This window comes from Grammomys surdaster, unplaced genomic scaffold (genome assembly GCF_004785775.1).
Source record: "Grammomys surdaster isolate TR1022 unplaced genomic scaffold, NIH_TR_1.0 100, whole genome shotgun sequence".
Taxonomy (NCBI): Eukaryota; Metazoa; Chordata; class Mammalia; order Rodentia; family Muridae; genus Grammomys; species Grammomys surdaster.
Genome location: NW_021604579.1, coordinates 9,292,122 through 9,314,917, shown reverse-complemented (window position 1 = coordinate 9,314,917; position 22,796 = coordinate 9,292,122). Strand labels below are relative to the sequence as shown.

General features: G+C 36.5%; 1 protein-coding gene across 1 annotated transcript in view; it reads left to right on the top strand.

Moving 5' to 3' along the window:
* Faf1 (Fas associated factor 1) overlaps positions 1 to 22,796 on the top strand; it is a 300,812-nt gene that overhangs the window by 12,128 nt on the left and 265,888 nt on the right. The window contains exon 2 of the mRNA XM_028787832.1: positions 15,091 to 15,159. Coding sequence (XP_028643665.1) covers positions 15,091 to 15,159 — 69 coding nt within the window. The remainder of the gene's footprint in view (positions 1 to 15,090; positions 15,160 to 22,796) is intronic.

Here is a 22,796-nt window from a genome sequence, read left to right as displayed (position 1 = left end):
TAGTAGTGATTTTTGTCCCCAAGGGGACATTAAGCAGTGTTTGAAGATGTGTTACTGGTTCTTAAGGTGTAGAGGCCAGAGATACTGTTAAATATCTATAGAGCACAGGATAGCACCCCCCCCCATGAATTATCAGGTCTTAAATGTTAATAGTGCTAAAACCTGATCTAAATCAATAAATCTCAAATTTTAGTGTATACCAGAGTAACTTAGAAGGTTTTCTTTTCTTTCTTTCTTTCTTTCTTTCTTTCTCTCTCTCTCTCTCTCTCTCTCTCTCTCTCTCTCTCTCTCTTTCTTTCTTTCTTTCTTTCTTTTTTGGTTTGGTTTTTCGAGACAGGGTTTCTCTGTGTAGCCCTGGCTGTCCTGGAACTCACTCTGTAGACCAGGCTAGCCTCGAACTCTCAAACTCAGAAATCCGCCTGCCTCTGCCTCCCAAGTGCTAGGATTAAAGGCGTGCGCCACCACTGCCCGGCATACCATGATTTTCTTTGATTTTAATTATCCAGTTTATGCAAGTTTCTGGTTTCCAAAGGAGGAGAGCCTAAGTTTTCACTTTTTACTTCCTTATTTTTTGATTTTTGAGATGGTATCCAAGTCTAGGTGAAGGCCTAGGTTGGTATGGAACTCTATATATATCTAGCTATCCTCAAACTCAAACTATTTCTCTAGGTCTAGCTCATCCAGCTCCTGCCTCATCTTTTAATCTCATATTCAATTACCACATAGAACAAAGGTCATATTTATTGGCACTCATGGAGGCAGCATCCCTGGAACTCCTTGCATGACTTACAGGCAGGTTGACCTGTTAGAGTCTACACTCTCCTGCAGTTGTTACTGCTTATATAATCTTAAAGGAAGGGCCTTGTGAATCTTGTATGTTTCAAGAACTTCCTGAAACTTGAGTTATTTTATTTGTGAACCTCTTAACATTTCTTTTGCTTTCTAAGTCCTGACAAGCAAACTAGAATGGTTGAGTTTAGAGGATATTGTTATGCCACAGCTGGCCTCAAACTGGGTACCCTGCCTGTCCATGCAGAGTGCTACACAGTTAAAAAATCACCACCACCACCACCACCACCACCACCATCACCACCACCACCACCATCATCATCAACAACAACAAACTATATCTTAGCCAAACTATACTGTAGCTGGATGGTGGTGTACACCTTTAATCTCAGCACTTGGGAGACAGAGCAGGTGGTCCTGAGTTTAAGGCCAGCCTGGTCTACAGTCCAGGACAGTCAGGACTAGCTAAAGAAACCATTTGAACAAAACAAAACAAAACCTCAAAACTATGCCTTGTTTTTCTGAGGATATACCTTGAATTATATTGCATTCCATGCATTGCTTCTGTATAGACAACTAATTTGAGGATTCCATCTGAGGTCACCTACCTAGTTCCTTATTCCCTTTTGGAGGCCACCCTCCTTTTCTCCTTGTCTTTCTCTCTCCCTTCCTTCCCTCACTCTGGTAAGGTCTTGTTCTGTGACATAGGTTGGCTTTGAACTCTTGGGTCCTCCTGCCTGTGTCTCTTGAGTTCTGGGATTATAGGCATACATCACTCTCCACCCTCTCTGAAAAACTAAAGAGCTGTATTTATATATCATATATCATATATCATTGGTGGACTGAAAAATTTCAGTATTAGCATTTATGATTTAGCTACTTGCTAGTACATTTTAAAGATGCCCTTTTCATAAAATGCAGCAAATGCTGTTAATAACTGTGTTGTTATTAACATTATATTTACACTAAATAATAATAATAATAATAATAATAATAATAATAATAAATGAGGCAAGTGGCTTAGATTGTTAGAGTTAACTTTGAATTAAAAAGATACTGGTATCTACATCTTGCTGTGATTCTTTATATGGTAGATTGCTTAGCACATTAGCACAGTTTCGGGGTCATATTTTTTTGAATGCAGGGTCTCACTGTGTAGTTTAGGATGACTTTAAACTTTTTATGGTACCACTGCTGGCTTTGAACTCCTGATCCTCTTGTTTCAGCCTCCCAAGTGCTAGTATGTATGCCACCGTACCCACCTGTAAAGTTTTAGTTTATGAATTAGATTATGATAATTTAGTCTTTACTTCATGTTTTTAGTTTCTGTTTAGACTGAATACTTACAAATTATAGTCAACAGTACTGTTAAGAGAAGTATGTGGGCATTCATTTAAGGAGTCAGTAATTTAAAAGTACTATGAAACCTGAGGAAAGTAACTTTTATTTTACCCACTATAGCCTTAGACCCTATCAATGTGCCTGGCAATGGTAGACATTCTTAGCTTTTGGCAGTTTTATTGTTACTAGTTTTTGAAAGTCTTATGTGTAAACAGTGTATGTTGAAATTCGCAAAATCTGTTAAGTACTTGCTCCCTCTTGTGGCTAGAAATGAGAATGTAACCTCTTTGTTACTAAAAGATGTACCATCAGCAGTTTTGTGAAATTTACTAAAACATTACTGTTTTTGAAGATTATTAGTTCAATTTTACAACCTAATTTTTTAGTTCATATAACTCATTATTGCTCCAGTATTTTTTCTTTCAAATAAAGAATTTATAACTCTCTAGGATAAAATTTGTATAATATATAGTCAAACCATATAATGATGTTTTGGTCAAGAACTGTATTTACAATGATGGTCCCATAAGATTATAATAGAGCTGAAAAAATGTGGAGCCAGGTTTGTACTGTTGGCATAAATCCATCAATCATAATTTGTTATTGTTTTAAGTATTACTTAAGTTACTGATGTTTTCTTGAGGGATTTTACATCTTTGTTGATGAGGATGATTGCTATGGATCTGGAGAAATTCTAGACCTATCCGGTGCTAAATGCTAATTAGATGAGACAAGAACAGTGTAAGTAGGCCCAGTAAACTCATTGGTTCATCCACTGAGACTTGGGTGGGTGTTGTTGGTGCCCATTGGCATGAATATGTTTGTTCATGAGCAACTAAGGAGAAAGATTGTGTAACAGCAGAAATATACTAAGTATAATATCCATCTCTCTCTTTTAACTCATTTAGGAGGGATCAGGAATGGACAGAGAGAAAGCTAGGTAACTTTATGAAGCAAATAATAAGGTAAGATATAGTTAAGTGGAAAGAAGTCACTACAGACAGCCACTTGGGAGAAAAATAGAAGGACCTGTTGTCATGATCCTCATGCATGTGTTTTGTGCCATTCACCTGAGATACCTGAAATAACTAGTTCATGTGTTAATAGATTTTAGAGTATTTGAATAGGTTTTGCTTATTGAGTGCCCCTAATCCAAAAGTCTACAATCTGATGTTCCAAAATGTAAAACATTTTTGAGTATCTGATGCTGAATAGATTTCAGCATTGGGACTTACTGGATTCTCAGAATAGGGATATTCAATGGATGGAGAAAGACTTTCAGTCTTAAAATCTGAGTCCTTTTTCTTTTCCTTCTCTTCCTCCTCCTCCTTTTCTTTCTTTTCTTTTTATTTATTCTATTTATTCACTTGTCAAATGAAATGTTAAGTGTAAAGTAAACCTTTCAGATTATTTTGGTTCGATGCACAAAGTGACTACAGTTTTGGAGAAAAGTTTTGGAGAAAAGTTTAATAGTAAGTTGGGCATGAAGACATTAAGACTTATGGTGGGCATTTGGAGGGAAACATTGATTTCAGTCAAACAGTTTTGATAAGAGGAGAAGGTTGCTTATGTAAAAAATGCACTTGACTGGTCTGTATAGTTTTGTGTACTTATGCCTGTGGTATCATGAGCAGAATTCCCTCCCTCTTTGATGTATTTGAACATGATCAAAGTTCTAACTTTAAGATACTTCTAGGATTTAATCATAGTTGTTAATATTTGTTTTTGATATTTCTATGAAACATTTTCAAGTAATGAGAAAGGTTGTTTTCTCATCATAAATTCATGGTCTGATCCTTTGCTCTGTAGACTTAAGCATTATATTTTGTATTTGTTATTGTTCAGTAATAATGTTCTGGGAAAGTGGCTCAGAATAGCAGCTTCATAGAAGACTGATTCTTTTTTTTTTAAAAAACTTATTTCTATTTTATGTATATGTCTTTTGCCTGCATGCATTATCTGTACCACATGTGTATCTGGTACCCTTGGTGGTCAGAATAATGTATCATCAGATTTTTTGGAACTGGAGTTACAGATGATTGTCAGCCACCATGTGGGTACTTAGAAGTGGTTACTGTTAATTACTCAGCCATCTCTTCAGCCCTGAGATCAATCTTTTTAATGAGAAGTGTGTGTGTGTGTGTGTGTATGTATGTGAACATGAACATGTGAACTTAGGGTCTCATGTCACCCAGGCAGTTCTTGAACTGCCCATGTACTGACCTTGAACTCTTGATCCTCTGGTCTTGAAATACTGACTTTGAACTCCTGACTCCCTAGTGTTGGGATTACTTATTAAACAGAATATTAATTTACAAAGGAGTGGATACTTTCATGTTGAGCATAATATTTGTAATCATTTATGATGCCTTCTTCTGGCATTAGCATACCAGAGAAACCAGTTTGGCCATCAGTAGGTGAATTTAGTAAGCACTGAAGCAGAATAAACTATATGAATTGTTTTGTCAGATGGTAAGTCTAGAGAAATTCCTGCTCCATTTCTAGTGTTTGAATATTCACACCATTGTTTAGTACTCTTTTAGGTGGTGGTGGTGGTGGTGGTGGTGGTGGTGGTGGTGGTGTGTGTGTGTAAGAGAGACACATGGAGAGAAATATATAGAGAGACAGTCTCACTAAACAGTCTCTGGCCTGGAACATTATCTGTAGACTGGGTTCACCTTGAACTTCCAAAAGATCCATACTCTGCCTCCAAGGTACTGGGACTAAAGGTGTCCACTGCTACACCTAGCTCTATTAGTCTCTTTAAGATACTGTAGAGCTTTCATTTTTTAAAATGGTTTTTAAATACTTTAACCTCTCTTCTACCCTATCACCTGTCAGAGGTAGTGGGAAAGAAAGGTTATTATGGTATGTGGGAAAGTGGACCTGTTTAGAAATGGTTCTTTGGAGCAAATCCCATCTGTGTTGGAAATCAGCAGTTCAGTTCACAGGTCAGCAGGGGCAGTTTGATCCAGTCACAAATACTTCACAGATATATCAGAAGTTCAGTTCAGTAGTTGGGATACCAGTAGTGGTGGCAGGACCTAGTGGGGGCACGAGTCAGCAGGAGGGATTTGGACCAGGAGACACTAGAAGTTCTCTGCTGTGCCTCTCTCAACAAAGTGTGAAGATCAGCGAAGACTTGAGACCACGAAGTATTTCAGAGCTGGCGGTACCAGCAGACCAAACCCCTGTCACGGTTGGGATTGGGTCCTATTTATACTCTCCAACCATCACATGTCCTTTACCAGTCTTACTTCATCACCGTGTCTTACCTCAGCTTGTGAGTCTGTTTTAGCAAAACTAAAAGTGAGTCTATATCAGCTGACATCACTTGACCAATTAGAGTCTTCGGAAGCGGCAAGAGGAGTCTCTTGGAGATTTTTGATATGTTTCTCTCTATGAAGTTACGACAAACGGAGCTTAACAACACATGTAAGGTGAACCAATACATGCGTCCTTTCACATGCTTGCTTTAGCAAATCTCCTTTCACCTGTGTCTGCTTCAGCGAACCGTTCCTTCATGTGTCTGCTTTAGCAAAACACCATCCAACACTACTGACTTTCCAAAGAACCCTTAAGTTTCCACTTCAAGATACTTTCATAGTGATTATTTTGGAAAGTAAGAGACAAATTCTAATTTTAAGATTCCCTTCTTTCCTTTCCCTCACTCCCTCCTATTCCCTCCTTCCCTCCTTTATTCCCTGGGTTCTGCTATAGCCCAAGCTTGCCCAGGCTTGTTACAAAGCAGAGGATTACTGATCATCATGATCATCATCATCATTATTAATTTATGTATATGAGTGTCACATGAATGTATGTCTGTGCACCATGTGTTTCTTGGAGGCCATAAAGGGCGCTGGACTTGCTGGACTTGGAGTTACAAGCAGTTGTAAGTCACCATGTAGGTGGTGGGAATTGAACCTTAGTCCTGTGGAAGATCAGCAAGTGCTCTTAACCAATGAGCAACATTCCCAATCCTTATTATTATTATTTTTTAATTATGAGCATATGTGTTTGTGTGTGGGGATGTATGCAGGTGAGTGCAAGTGCCTTCAGAGGCAAGATGCATTGATTTCCTGGAGTAGTAGTTACAAGTGGTTTGTGAACTACCTGATGTGGGTATTGGAATTGAAGTTGGGTTCTCTGGAAGGCCAGTAAGTGCTTTTAACCATTGAGGCATGTCTCCAAAACTCTTTTTGTTGTTGTTATAAAGTTATATAACGAATATGTAACTAGTAAAGTCCTGTATTTTCTTTATATTAGTCAAATATAATTATTATTGTTGTTACCCTGTTCATGAAAAGAATAAAAATTAAGTACTTTGAGATTTCACTAATAAAAACTGTCTAGAAATGTTGCGGTTTGCAATGTGTAAGGATGCTTGGAGGCGTGTTGTAAAAGATCTTGTAACACTTAAAACTGTGTAGCTGTTAACTGACTTTCCCAAGAATACTACATTTCATTGGATTTTTTTATTTAAAAATTTATTTATTCTCCCTCTCCTTCCCTTCCCCATCTCCGACTTGCTCTCGTGGTGTATGTGTGTGTATGCCGCTTTGCATGTGAAGGTCAGACAATCTTACAGGAGTGGATTCTTTTTTTCTTCCATGTGGATCCAGGGATCAGGCTATCAGGCTTGGTGCCAAGCTGTAACATTTTAGCACCATGAGAACAATACATTTTAGGTTACTGTAGGGATAATTTCTTGTGTACTGTGTGGAAGCATCACCTGTCAATAAAAAGCCTGTGGCCTATAGGATAGGGTAGAATAGAAGGTAGGACATCCAGAAAGGGGAGGATATGTGGAACTCTGGGAAAGAGTCAAGCATGGGGAAATTTCCTACTCAGGCTTAGAAGTACGAAATTGAGAAGAGGTAATTAGCCACATGGCAAGTGGCAGACACAGAATAGTATAAATGAGTTAATATAAATTACGAGCTAGTCAGGGAGCAAGCCTAGCTTAGGCTAGGCATTTATTGGTAAATAAAGTAGAACCTCTGAATTTGTTTTTCTGGAACTGGGGCTCAGGTAGAAAAGCTAGTGGTTACAGGTTATGGATGAAATTATAACCATTTCAAGCAGGATTTCTCCTTTTAGGAGGAGCTAGGTAATTAGATTACAAGAACATGGGGTTTAGCTTATTTTTCTAAAGATGCTGTTAACAAAAGTAAAAGGAAACAAACATAAATACACTCTAATACTCTAAATCAGTGGTTCTTAACCTGTGGGTTGCAATCCCTTAGGGAGAATTGAATGACCCTTTCACAGGGTTCTCATAAGACTATAAGAAATCACAGATATTTGCATTATGATTCATAACAGAAGCAAAATTACAGTTATGAAGTAGCAATGAAAATAATTTTATGGTTGAGGTCACTACTACAGGAGGAACTCTATTAAAAGATTGAGAACCACTACTCTAACTACTTCTGGTCCTTTTTTTTTCCCCTTTCTACTTGTTTTCAGTGTTTTAAAGTTTGCTATGTTACAGCAAGATCCGATCTTTATCTAACTTTTCTTTTATGGTTATAGAGATCAAATCCAGAGCCTTGCACATAGTAAGCAAGCATTCCATCACTGTACTACATTCCCAGCCTCAAAAACTGCAGTACTTCATATGATAAATTATTTTAAATCTATAATTATATGTACATAATTATAAACATATTTGCAGTCTTTAACTTACAGTAGTTTAAACCTCCTAATGGATTTTCAACTTTTTTATCAGGTAAATTCAATAGAAACTTTAGTTTGAATTTTGAATTGTAATCTTTTCTCCTGCTATCCGTATATGGTTAGATACCTTTTCATGTTGCTGGACAGCAAGCTGAAACTCCCAGTCAGCTATGTGGTTGTGTGTTAATATAACGGATACTCTACAGGACACACTATGTTGCTAAGCTATAGTATGTTATAGATTGTAGATCCATTTTAACATGATATTTACAGTGGGTATACTGGAATATAATCCCACTGTAAGTCCAGGAGCTTCAGTACATATACATGTACATAGAATTTATCAAGCAAAGTGTAAGTTAGTCCTAGCTAAGGATAGATCATATTAATACATAATATTTATAAAAAAAGATGAATTATATAAAAGAGAAGATGAGGAAAATACTTGTCTTAGTTTGGGTTACTATTGCTACAGTGCAACTTGAGGAGGAAAGGGTGTATTTGCAAATGCTTCCACGTCTTTAGTAACACTAAAGGAAGTTACTATAGAAACTCAAACAGGGAGAGAACCTGGAGGCAGGAGCTGATGCAGAGGCTATTGAGGAGTGCAGCTTACTGGCTTGCTCACCATGGCTTGTTTAGCCTCCTTTCTTATAGAACCCAGGACCAACAGCTCTGGGTACTACCACCCATAGTGAGCTGGGCCCTCCCACATCAGCCATAATTCTGGTGGGGCCATTTTGTCAATTGAGGTTTCTTCTTCCAAAATAACTCAAGATGTGTCAAATTGATATAAAACTAGCCAGCACAGTACTCATAAAGGGAGACATTTTTCTCATTATAGGCAATATTCAAAGAGATTGAATAATTTACTTTAGGTTATCTGTTACACATTCCAAACCTTTCTTCTTTTTACTCTAATAAAATAAAAATAGCTTCTATTCACCTGCCACACATCCATCTATCATAACCATTTAACACAGAATTACAAAGAAAAGAAACAAAGCCTGTTAATTCTACTTCTTAATGTAAAGATGACATTTATTTAAAAAAAACAATTGAAAGTAGTCAAAATGAAAAAGAAACTAGTGTGTCTCAAGATTGTGAGATGGAATTTCTTTTTACATGCAAAACAGTCTTTAGTTTTTATTCATTCATTTAGTTACTTTAGAGCCTTTTGGGTTGAAAAAGTTGGAAGATTTTAGAAAAAAGTTTTCCTTTAGTTGCTTTATTATGATGAAATGCATTATAATTTTCCCAGAAATGGGATTGTTTGACATGAAAGCTGTTTTTCCATAAATTTCTCAGATAGTTAAAATCCTTTAACAAGTGTTGGAACTATTTCATAAGAAAGAATAAAATTTGGAAAGACAAATGGAAAGTGTTAAATGAAGTAAACGATTTCTGTAAACCATACAAAATATGGGATACTACTTGTTCCTATCAGCTGCATGGGTCTTTTAAAATAAGTGGAACATCTCAAATATATAAGGTGAGAGATCCTAGAGTACTCAGAAGGAGACTGAAGGATATTACTGAACAGAGCTTTAAAGGAAGCTCCAATAGCAATATCAGTTATTTCCAGGTACATCAAAGAACAAGGCCCAAGAATATTTAGAGAGTTATCTAGCACCCAAAATATGAAAAAGTCATAATATTTGGACACAATCATAGGTTATCAAGCATAAAGAATCAGAAACGTATTGACACATAATCTCAGGAAAATTCATTTATGTAATTATAAATAGATTTAAAAATGATAGACTTAGTAGAAATGGTCATTGAATGATACTGTATATCTTTCTTTTACAACTGCAGTTTCCCTTCTCTTTCTAGTCATGCTCCCTTCCAGCCCCCCATCCATTCCTCTATTTCTCTTTAGAAAACAGCAAGCCTCCCATGAATATTAACCAAATATGACATAGCAAGTTTCAGCAAGACTAGGTACCTCCCTATGTTTTAAGGCTGGACTGGGCAAGGCAACTCAGAATAAGGAACAGGGTCTCAAAATCAGGCAGAAGAATCAGACAGCCTCTGTTCCCACTTTTGTAGTCCCACAAGAAGACCAAGCTACACAACTGTATTAGTCTATAGGTCAGTCCTTGCAGGCTCCCTGGTTGTTGATTTAGTCTCTGTGAACCCTTATGAGCTTAGATTGGTTGATTCTGTGGTTTTTCTTGTGGTGTTCTTGACACATCTGGCTCCTACAATTCTTCCTCTCTTCAGCAGGATTCCCCAAACTCTGCCTAATATTTGACTGTGAGTCTCTTCATCACAGTTTCTGGGTAAAGCTTCTCTGATTACATTTGGGCTAGGCACCAATCTATGAGTATTGCAAAAATATCTTTAGGCATCATTTCATTGAAAGCCCCCAGACCCCCAGTCGTGTTTGATTCTATTCTAGGTCTCTGTGCTCTGAGATATCCAGCCTCTGAGTTCTGGCTCTCCAGGCAGTATTGGGTGGGTTTCCTCTCATGGCATGAGTCTCTTGGTTGGCCTCTCCCATGATTACTGTGCAACTTTTACCCAGCACACCTTGTAGGCAGGACAAATTGTAGGTTGAAAGTTTTGTTGCCTCCACTGGAAGACGAGCCTGGTTATAGGAGATGGCCAGTTCTGGCTCCATATTCCCCGGAGCTAGAGTCACCTTTATAGATCCCTGGGAGTTTTCATTGCACTTGTTTCTAGCTCATGCCTGTGATGCTCCCCAATTCCAGTTGTCTCTCCCAGTACTCTTTACCTCTATCAGATAAATGCATGTTAAAAACAAACTGAAATTCCAAGACATATGGTCAAAGTTACCATACCACTACACTTTATTGCTGTTTCCATAGAAAAAGGATTAAGCCATATATTCAAGCTCTGTGTAAATGGAAAATAATCCTTAGTGGGAGGAACTGTAGTTGTATGGGCCTCATGTATGAAAAGTTGAAGAACTGGATTCAGTATCACATCTTTTATCCTGTGGTCACTAGCTTCAACCATTTGAGGATGGTGTGCTGTAAATTTTATGTCCTGGTTTGGATGGAAGATATAAAGCTATTCAAAATGGGTGTTGAGGCAGCATAAAATTGTAAAAAAAAAAAAAAACATCATCACATGGTCATGTTAAATATTTCATCAGGCATTAACTTCCAGTATACTTATTAGTATATTTAAAATATAGCAAATAAATAATTAATAATCTATAATGTCTTCTAAAGTCCTGGCAACAGGGCAGTTTCCCCAATTAGAGCAAATTTTAATTTTCTTAGCATTTCCTTTAAGCAGTATAAAATTGTAGTTATATATTGTATTTATGGCTCTATCTCTAGTCTCTTAGTGAAGAGAAATACTAACACTTCTTGGGATGGAAGTAACTTAGGACAGTTTTGTAAAATGTTGTATATTCTAGATTTGTCCATTGATTTATGATGTCATTTGACTTGTTACTCTTGTTCTTTAAGTCTAGATACTTGGTTAGAATAGTTGAACATTTTTGGTATATGTGCTTCTTGGTTGGTACTAGGACTATCTTGTTCTTCATCATAGCAGTAAGCTTTAGTCTGACATTTTCTCACTACTTGTAATACTTTATTTGACCATTTGGCCCAGATGATGACTTACTGGCAAGTTAGCAAGTAATATGCTAATATGGGACAATACTTTGGAATTCTCTAGATAAAAATTCATTTAAAGCTGGGCATGGTAAATCCCAACACTTGGGGGGGTCAGAGGCAAACTATTTTCTCTGAGTTTGAGTTTGAGTTTACATAGCAAGTTCCAGGATAGTCAGAGTTATATAGTAGAGAGAACTTGTCTCAAAATAACAATAAAAATCATTTTTAAAAGAATTGACTTCTTCGAAGTCCTCCATTGACTTCTTCAAAGTCCTCTACCCCAGTTTACAGGTTCCCCTCCTTCCAGTACCTGTTCTCCTTAAAACCCTGGAAATTCGCCTCCAATCCCTGTTTCTACTCCTGTTGCTTCTCTCTGCTTTCCTGAGAAAACAGCCTTGGTGGGAATAACCTTTTCCCTTTTTACCATCCCACCCCCAAAAACGAATCAACATGGATTGGACAGATTTTATTAATTTAATATTTTATTTAGCCATTTCCATTCTAACTTTTTATGTGTAGGAAAGATATTTTAAAGTATTTTATTATGTATCATACAGCAAGACTATTATAAAAGGGTATTCAGATATAAAGATTGTAGGTTGAATATGTCCTTCCCTTATGCCCCTCATTCTTCCTTTTCTCACTGCTCTGTTCTGTTTGTTCCCTAGACAATTTCACCTTTACTCATATTCTATATGCTCATAGAATCTTATGTGTCTCTACGACAATCTAGAAACCAAGTATGGGAGAAAACATACTTGTCTGAGACTGACTTCATTAATTTTATATGGTCCTTTCCAGTTACACCCATTTCCTTTCCTTGCAAATGATAAAGGTTTCTCTCTCTCTCTCTCTCTCTCTCTCTCTCTCTCTCTCTCTCTCTCTCTCTCTCTTTTTTTCTTTTGTTTTGGTTTTCCAAGATAGAGTTTCTCTGTATAGCCCTGGCTGTCCTGGAACTCACTCTGTAGACCAGGCTGGCCTCGAACTCAGAAATCCACCTGCCTCTGCCTCCCAAGTGCTGGGATTAAAGGCATGCGCCACCACCGCCTGGCTATTCCAATATTTTTTTTCCTTTGGATTGCTTTTTGGCTATCAGGAGTGTTTTGTATTTTCATACGTAATTTAAAATAGTCTTGTTTTTGCTTTTTTGTTTTGTCTTCTTTCTGTGAAAAATAGCATTGGGATTTTGATGAGGACTGAATTAAATCTGAAGATTTCTTTTGGTAGTACAGCCATATTCAGAATAGTAACTTCTTTTTTTTTTTTTTTTTAAGATTTATTTATTATATATGAATACACTGTAGCTGTCTTCAGACACACCAGAAGAGGGCATCAGATATCATTACAGATGGTTGTGAGCCACCATGTGGTTGCTGGGATTTGAACTCAGGACCTCTGGAAGTGCAGCCAGTGCTCTTAACCACTGAGCCATCTCTCCAGCCCCAGAATAGTAACTTCTAATCCAAGAGATCTTTCCCATATTTTATTGTTTTCTGTTTCTTTCTTCAACATTTTATAGTTTTACTTGTAGAAAACTTTTATGTTCTTGGTTAATTTTATTCCAGGGTATTTTATTTATTTTGAGGAAGTTGTTCATGGGTTTTTGTCCCTGATTTTTTTCTCAGAATATTTGCTATTGATGTATGTTCACATGTGTGTGCACACACGTACAGACACATTAATATTCCTAATTGTTGACATAAAGAATAGGGTTTGAATTCATGAATCATCTTTAAATTCTTCCTCCCTGCCATCAGATAATAGTCATCAAATTTCATTTGATTTTTTAATGAATTGAAGTAACTAGTAATGGATAAGTTGTTGTATCCATTGGTTTATATTTTCATCAGTGACTAGGAGAGGCAGTTCTGTGGAGTGGAAGTGTTCTCTAGCTTTGAAATTCTTTTAATTTTCTAGCCCTGTGATCCTGAGTACATTGCTTAACCTCTTTGGTGGTCATTTTTAATTGTTAACTAGACACAATTTAGAATCATCTGAGAAGGCTTTGCTTAGATCTGGTTGGTCTGTGGGGGATTTTCTTAATTGACGTGGGAAGACCTAGCCTGAAAATAGTTAATGATTTTAGGCCCTAGACTGTATAAAAGTAAAGAAAACTAGCTGAGTACTAAACATGAATACATTCAGTCTCTCTGCTTTTGACTGTGGATGTGATGTGAGTAGCTGTTTCGGTTTTTGTCAACTGACACAAGTAGAGTCAAATGGGAAGAGTAACCTTAATTGAGAAAATGTCTCTTATCAGATTTCCTGTAGACAAGTCTGTGAGGCATTTTCTTGACTGCTAATTGATAGAGGAGGACTCAACCTACTTCTCTGTTGGACAGTCCTGGTTTGTAAAAGAAAAGCTGAGCAAACTTCAGCTAGTGAACAGCATTCCTAAATGGCCCCTGCTTTAGTTCCTGCCTTCAGGTTCCTTCTTTGCTTGTTCCTCACCTCTCTTCATGGTGGACTGTAAGCTGTAAGGTAAGACAACCCATCTCCTCCTCTAAGCTGCTTTTGGTCATGGTGTTTTTATCACAGCAATAGAAAGCACACTATGGCTTGGCTTAAGTATCTTCTGTGATTTTCCTGAAGTGATGGACTGTAACTTAGAATTGTGATTTAAAGTAAACTCTTTCCCCCTAATTTGCTTTATCACACCAACAGAAATGAAACTAGGGCAGTATCTTTGAAACATTGACTTCTCCTTATTAAAATGGGCATAGTAGCTACTTCAAAAGATTGGTAAGAGGACTGAATGAAGTGTAGGTTACTTGGTTCATATTAATTTGCTAACTTTTTAATGTGAAGAATTTTAAAAGGGATATGTTTCACATCTGTGATTATTTAGAGGATCAAATGCTTGATCATAATAAACGCTTGGCTCATAATAACGCGCTAGTTATAGTTAGTTCTGAATGTTTAAGAGTTTTATTTATACTTAGAGTAACAGATTGATTTTGAATGTTCTCTATGGCTTCATATTCATAATTTGAGAATTGTGTTCTATACTGAATGTTCTATATTGTTTTTGGAGAGTTAAATTTTGTTATCTTGTTTCTGAGTGTTGGGGAAAGATGAAAAGGAACCCAGCAGGTGTTTCTGTGTCTGCCTCAGAGTTCTATTTCTTGGCTTTTTGCTAGTTTGTTTTTTGTTTTGGAACTCATTATTCAGGCCATGTTGAATTAGATCTCAACAAAGATATGCCTGCCTCTGCCTCCCAAGTGCTGAGATTAAAGACATACACCACCATTTCTGGTCAAAAACTATATTCATTCATTAATTCATTCATTCATTCATTCATGAGTCTGTGTGTGTGTGGACGCACGCGTGCGTTCGCGCGTGTGGGATCCAATGCTTTGGCACACTTGTGGAGTCAGAGGACAACTTACAAGAGTTGTTTCTCTCCTTTCATAATGTGGATCCCAGGAATTGAGCTCATGTCACCAGGGTTGGTGCCTTTACTCACTGGGTCATCTCTCTGTCTCTGCCTGGCTTACTGTATTGGTAAAATTTTCAAGTAAGAATTTTAAGACTTCAGTATAAACTAATCGGAAGTATGAGCCACTTAATGTCTTGACTTCATTTATATATGTTACAGCTTAAATTATGTCTTATACCATTTATTTTTTAAGTCTTGATCTTATTTCTAAAATACTAACATACAAATTTACTTGTTTTTCAGGCATGTACTGGTATTGAAAACATCGATGAAGCTATAACACTGCTTGAGCAAAATAACTGGGACTTGGTGGTAAGTATTCTTTGACCTATGTTCTAATTGTATAAATTCTTGAATGGTCTTAACACTTACTGTAGATTGGCTCAGCATACCATAGCCAATCTAAAACTTAGGTGAATAGATATATCCCATTTTCATCTTTAATATGAAATCATCATTTAGCTCAGCATTAAATTATTGGGTCATTCTGAATGTTTAGATAATTGAAATGATTTAAAAAGTTTTCCTTTTTTTCTTTCGGTGTCTCATGGTCATCCCTTTGGATGAGGACTCAGTGTCCCTGAAGGATGAGCTTTAGCTGTGCTCCCTTCTTGCTTCCTAAGGTGTTACTGATGATCACTGCATTTTAAAAAGTTATTCAAGGATTGGTAATTTACTGTGTTTTCTTTCCGAATTATGGTTATTTAGATTTTTTTTTCTTTTTTCTTTTTGGTTTTTCGAGACAGGGTTTCTCTGTGTAGTCCTGGCTGTTCTGGAACTTACTCTGTAGACCAGGCTGGCCTCGAACTCAGAAATCCACCTGTCTCTGCCTCCCAAGTGCTGGGATTAAAGGCATGCGCCACCACTGCCCGGCGGTTATTTAGATTTTAAAGACTTTTTGGTAGTAACAAGAGGGAAGGTCTAGCATAACACTAAATATTCATACTGTGCAAGGCAAATCAGAAAATGATTGTATTGGGACAGCACGTCTATTAAGATGGCATACATGTCCCTCAGTATCTTGGAAATACTAAACTAATTGAAATCACAATTTTGAAAAAGTAAATTTTCTTTATTTTTTATTTTTAATTTTGTTTTTGAAACAAAGTGTCACTATGTAGTTCAGCCTGTCATGGAATTTAGCAGTTCAGATCGGCCCCAAACATACAGTTCTCTTGCCTCAGATTCCTGAGTGCTAGATTACAGCTGTGTTCCATTGTACCTGGCTAGAAGTGCTAATATTTAAAAGTCAGAATTTAAGATATATGTTTAAAGTGAGGTTATATGCTCACTTTTATATGTTACATGGATTTATATAGTTCTGTAAGTGCATTATATAGACAGTCTTTTGTATTAATACTGTCTTTACTCAATGTAAAATCAGACTGCAAAAGCGATACTTATCATAATGAGAAGATGAAAAATTTACAACCTGATGGTTATTGGTTGAACATTCCTAATCCATAAATCCCACACCCAAATGTTAAAAGGTTGAAGCATTTTATTGCTCACGTGCCACATTGAAAGTTATACATGTTGGGTCAGGTTGAGGTTCATATTTTTGGATTAGGAATGTTCAAACAATAAATACTCTAAAAACTGAAAAAAGGGGCTGGTGAGATGGCTCAGTGGTTAAGAGCACTGATTGCTCTTCCAGAGGTCATGAGTTCAAATCCCAGCAACCACATGGTGGCTCACAACCATCTGTAATGATATCTGATGCCCTCTTGTGGGGTGTGTGAAGACAGCTACAGTGTACTTACATATAATAAATAAAAATTAAAACAAAACAAAACAAACTGAAAAAAGTTATCTGAAAAATTTTGGGTTCTAAATATTTCAAATAAAATATTCTACCTGAAATTTTTTTTACTCGCGTAACTCACAGTTAAAAATACTCATTTCAAAGTTGTATTTATATTTATTACAGTTATTTTTAAAATTATGTCAGTAAACTTTTACATTGAAAGTAGGATTCTCTTACATTTATATTTTTATAATCCAAATTTACTTACTATTGCTATCTTACTAAGCATGGCTGCTCATTTCGTAAAAGTTTGCATGGTGCTTCATGTTGTGGTAGTATAACCGCTTTACCATTCTTGTTCTGGTGGGCATCTAAGGTTTTTGGAGTACTTTGCAATATTGTAACCATTTCTGTATAAAACATTCTTAATATGTGTATTGTATATTCAACCAACTATTTTTTTCCTAGAAGAAACTGATCATAATCAATTTATAATTGAATTTTTGGGTCAGACTGCATGAATATTTTAGAGGTATGAATACTTAAAGCCTAATGAACTTCCAGATTTAATTATTTACATTCTGCCAACTATTTGGAGATGGCTGTATTTACTTAAATCAATATTGCTGCTGTCTTCTCCCTTCTGTCTTTATTTTTTGGTCTTCTTGTCTGTCTGTCTGTCTGTCTGTCTGTCTATTTTGTATTTTGGTACAGGAAGATTGAGAAATGTTTTTGCTGTCAGACATGGATTCATGCTTTACACTGACTACTGTTTTATAGTCTAAGAAGTCATGTTATAGGTGACAGTTTCATGATGAGGATAGTGGGTGAGAGGTAGCAACATATTTGGGGTGATGCTTCTGGGTTACTTGTCCCGAAACCTCTTTGCAGTAATAAATATATTGTTTTATTTAGCTTATGTATATTTGAGGTATTCTTTTGGTCAAACTGATAAAAATCATTGGGGAGGTTTAAAGCCCACCAAGCCACTCTTGAATGGCAATGCCAAAAAGAATAAAGGAGAAAGAAAAGGAAGACTGGGAATAATGGGCTACACGTTGATGTAGGAATTACAGTTTAGCAGGGTGTAGGGATCTAAGTTCTTTGTTCATCTTCATCTGCTTTTCTACTGGTCCACATTCATTAATTTTAGTTTAAGTTCATTAATTTTAGTTTAAGATGTTTATTGGCTATGAATATTGCCTTAACCCAGCCTTTCAAGAACGTAGCACAAGAATTTCCCCAGATAATGTTGGAACATGAGTGGTAAGGTGCTTTTCATATGTTTCTGACTAGCTTGATTTTGGAAAATATTGTCAAATACCCTCTTTTCCTCCTCCCTCTTTTTTTCCCTTTTCCCCTTCCTTCCTTCCTTCCTTCCTTCCTTCCTTCCTTCCTTCCTTCCTTCCTTCCCTCCCTCCCTCCCTCCCTCCCTCCCTCCCTCCCTCCCTCCCTCCTCCTCTCTTTTCTTCTCTCTCCCCCCTTTACTTTTGTTCTACATTTTCTGGTCTCTGTTCTTTATTCTCAGGTTTCTAGGTATTGAAGCTGGGTCTTATGTATAGAAGGAAAGTTTTATATCACTAAGTTATGCCTCTTTATAGTGTTTTACAACTTTAACTTTTTCATTTGAAATCATCCTTAAGCTGGCAATATATCTCCCACTTTTATTTTTATTGCAAGTTGCTGTACTTTTTTCCTCTGCTTGATGTGTACCATTTCTCCTCTTTTTTTATACATCATTCACTTAGTGTGTGTGTGTGTGTGTGTGTGTATGAGAGAGAGAGATAGAGGAGAGAGAGAGAGAGAGAGAATATGTGTGAGTAAAATCAAACTTAAGTAAATGACATAGCACATTACTAGTTCAAACTGTCATGGAACTTCTAATATGCTGTACACCATTTTCTGTGTTTATTTTGTGTCTGAATTAGGACTGTCATTGGTCTATATTTCATAAATTTTATAGGAGATTTTGTGTAATTTAAGATTTTAACTAAGGGTGTCTATTTAAAATTTTACATATTTATTATCACTTACACCTTTATTTTATGCATAGTTTAATTAGAGAACTGTAAAATATGTGTTTGGCACTGTAATCAGGAATGTGGTGAACTGAAAAATGGTTATAATGAAGAACTTAGTCATTGAGTGCCCATTCATGAATGTTATAAATCTAGTTTTTTTACTAGATAGCTATGATGGAAAAAAAAATGTAACAAGATGGATGTGGTGGCATATACCCCTAATCACATCCCTTAGTAGACAGAGGCAGGTCGATGGAGTTTCAGAGCAACCTGCTCTATGTAGTGAGTTGAGGGCCTGCCAGGACAATGCAGTGAGGCCTCGTCTCCAACAAACAAGAAAAAATAAAAGTAAAAAGGAAAAAAAAAAACTGTAGCATGATGATCTCTATTAGACATTTTGCTTTCTGTTGCTATACCAAAATATCTAAGACTGGTTACCTTATGAAGAATAGAAGTCATATTAGTCAGCTTTGCAGTACTGTATCAAGCCTGAGGTAATCAACTAAAAAGGAAAAAAAAGCTTATTTGGCTTATAATTTTGGAGGTATTAGCTCATTATTGATTCTCTCTGTTAATTTTAGGCATATGATAAGGCAGTATATCATGGCAGGAGCACATTGCAAAAGAAGTAACTATCTAGTACCATCCAAGGAACAAAAGGAGGTTCACCTGCCAGCTTGGGGTGGGCCCTCACTCCCTTGAATCACCTTAGCAGAGGCTTTTGATTGCAATGCTTTCCTGAAGCCTTATGCTCTTTTACAGATTGGAAGTTTAGTTAGGTGGGGTCTTGCCCCGAGGGCACCTTTTTCTTTATTCCAATGCAGATCTGGCCTAAGAGAGCTTTTTATAACACAGCCCTCTGTCATTATCCTATTAATCTGTTAATCTAGTAATGAATGAAACCATTAACAAGGACAGAGCCTTTATGTCCCAGTCATCTCTCAAATGTCCCACTTTGCATATAATTAATATATGACTTTGGTGCTTAATCACCTCACCCCACCCCCCTTCAGAGTCTCACTTTTTAGTTCTGGCTTCCCAGAACTCACTGTATAGACCAGCCTGGCCTGAAACTCACAGAGCTCCTCCAACTGCTTTTGTCTTCTGAGTGCTGGGGTTAAAGGCTGTGCCACTGCACCCAGGATGCTTAATTTGTATCACAGGAAAATTTGGGCAATACATTCATGTTATATTCCTAAAGTTGAAAATTGTGCTGAATTGGTGAATGTAAGCTTACCTTTTTTCAAACCCTATTTTCTTACTAGGTTCTTAACTTTAACATCCCTTCTAGGCCACCACCCACCAGAGTTAGTGGAAAAGAAAGGTTATTAGGATACAGGGGAAAGTGGGCCTGTTTAGAAACTGTTCTTTGGAGCATATCCAGTTTGCAACCCAGCAGTTCAGTTCACAGGATTCAGCCACGGCAGCTTGTTCTACTTGCAAACACTTCAGGAATATACCAACAGTTCAGGAATATACCAACAGTTCAGGAATATACCAACAGTTCAGGAATATACCAACAGTTTAGTTCAGTGGTGGTAGCATGACTTAGCAGAAAAATCCAGCCCTCTGCCGAATCTGCACAAGTCAACAGGAGCAACCAGTACCACCAGAGGTGCCAGGAGAAGTTCTTGGCTGTGCCTCTCTCAGTAAAGACATGAGACCAAGAAGTGTTGCAAAGCTAGCTATGCAAGCCTCTGTCACTGTCCGTTGAGTCCTAGTTATACTCACTCCAAACTTCATGTGTTCTCCATGGGTCTTGCCTCACCACATGTCTTGTCTCAGCACATGAGTCTTAGTAAAACTCCATGTGAGTTTGTATCAGCTGACATCATTCTGCCAGAGTCTGTAGAAGCAGCAAGAAGCTACCTACTGTAGCACCACCCGAAGTTGTTTTGGTGCATTTCTCTCTATGGAGTCACAACAAACAGAGCTCAGTTATGCAGTATAAGGCAAACCAATACATGCATGTCATTATCGAAGACTCCTTTCATATGCTTGCTTTAGCAAAGCATCCTTAGACTTTTGTCTGCTTCAGGAAAACATCCTTTGATATGACTGACTTTCCAAAGAAATCAGAAGTTTTAACTTAGGTGAGACACATTGTGTCTAATTCTTGTTCATAAGTTCAGGATTGAGAATAATTTTCTTATAAGGTAATGTTCATGAGTGTTTTATTATTTTGTTGATTTAGTCACACAAATAACAAATACTGTCTGTGAAAATGCAATCTAGTCCCAAGAATTCTAGTTATTAGTCATTTTCTCTGATCTTGCAAATTATTTTGAGTATATGATTATTCACAAAGTGCTTCTAAGCCCTGTATTTTCAGTACTTTACAGTTGACAGTATTTATTTTCAAGTGATTAAAGGTTATATATGCTAAAATTCTGAAAGTAAAATAACATGAACATTACTATTCTTGGATTGGTTCTTGCCTCATGTTTCACTTGATGTGTGCTATACAGTTTCTACTGCTATCTACCTCAGATTATTGTTTCCTGTGCCTATAGTTAAGATAGGGTAAATATCATTGCATTGGAGATTATTTCTTAGAAGACGATTCTGAGTTTCCATTTATATCCACAAAGATACATGAGGAAGAATGGTTGACAGCGAGTTAGAATCTTTGAACTGAAAATGACCTTTGATAATGGAAATATAGGATGGTTACAGATTGTAATCTGGGCTCTAGAACTGATTCACTGTTCAGTTCCTACTTTTAGCATAAAAGAAAATTTGGGCTGGAGGAAAACACAAAACTATATAATTTATATAGTTTTTGCATAAGTTAATGATAGACGACTAAGGATAGTGGTAAACATTGGATTAATATTGCTTAAAGAGCCCCGGTTTTCCAGTCCTTTTATTTAGTGAGAGTGGCTTGACCATGTAGTTTCTCTGTCAACTTCTTAACTTATTCCTACAGAGGAAATGGTTTAGTCTAGCCTGTACTTGAGCTTTGATACTACATGAAATAACTTATGCAAGATCTATTATATTCTAATCTTATAAAGATTCTATGATAAGCAGTTCACCATTATAAGAAATATTTTAAAGAACTGTATAAGTTTTAAATACTTGCTCATATCTAATTTTTTGGTCCTTTAAATATTATAATGTAGATAAAATCTGGGAATCATGCTTGGCTAATTGTTTCAAAGAGATCATGTGTATGTATGTGCATGTGTGTGCATGTAAGTGTGAGTATATGTGAGTATGTGTATGTGTGAGTGTCTGTGAGAGTATGTGTTAGTGAAGGTGTATGTATGTAGGTGTATGTGTGTCTATGAACCACCTTCAGTAAATTAAAATTTTCAGTAAAATCTAGTAGGCTCAATAAAGCATACTCGGCATATATTTGATAATCCAGAAGTGAAATAAAATATAAGTGGTACTAACTTAGACATACTTTATTTTCAGTATTCTGTGTTAGTAATAATAGTTTTTGAACTTTGCACTCAAGTTTTTGCCTCTTATTTTGATGTTGTAGAAGAAAAGATATTCGGAGTGTATGCATCTATCTTTAACCACATATTCTAGCCTGTTATAAAATTGAGCCAATTGGCATCTACATTTTTGGTTCATCACAGAATTTTTAGTTCCCATCTCTTTCACTACTCTGCTCAGGATGTGTTTTCTTCCTTGGCCTGGTCATTTTGTTTCTATTGAGGGACCATAGCCTGTTATTTTCATACATATTCAGTTTCTCAGGTTTTAGCTGCATAACAATCTTATCTTCTGTCATTTCTCCCTTTTTCTAGAACTGATAGACACATGAAATCATTTACTTACCTTATTTCATTTCATCCTCACAACAGTTCTGAAAAGTAGGTTGGGTAGTATCAGTTTATATTTATGTATAGAAATGGATGCTCAGGAAAGTTGACCAAATTGTCCAAGGTCGCTTATCTGTTAAGAAGTAAATGTGACTGATTTTTCAACCCAGATCAGTCAGTCCATATAGAGTTTTCATAGCTTAAAATAATAATAACACCAAGATTATTTTAAAAAACGATGATCAGAATCTCTCCATACTCATACTTGATATGCTGCTTCTTTTTAGCTACCACTCACCTAACTTTATATTGTTAGGTTGAAGAGATTTTGCTTTATGTGTGTTCTTGCTTTGGTTCTCTCTCTCTCTCTCTCTCTCTCTTTTTTTTTTTTTTTTTTTTTTT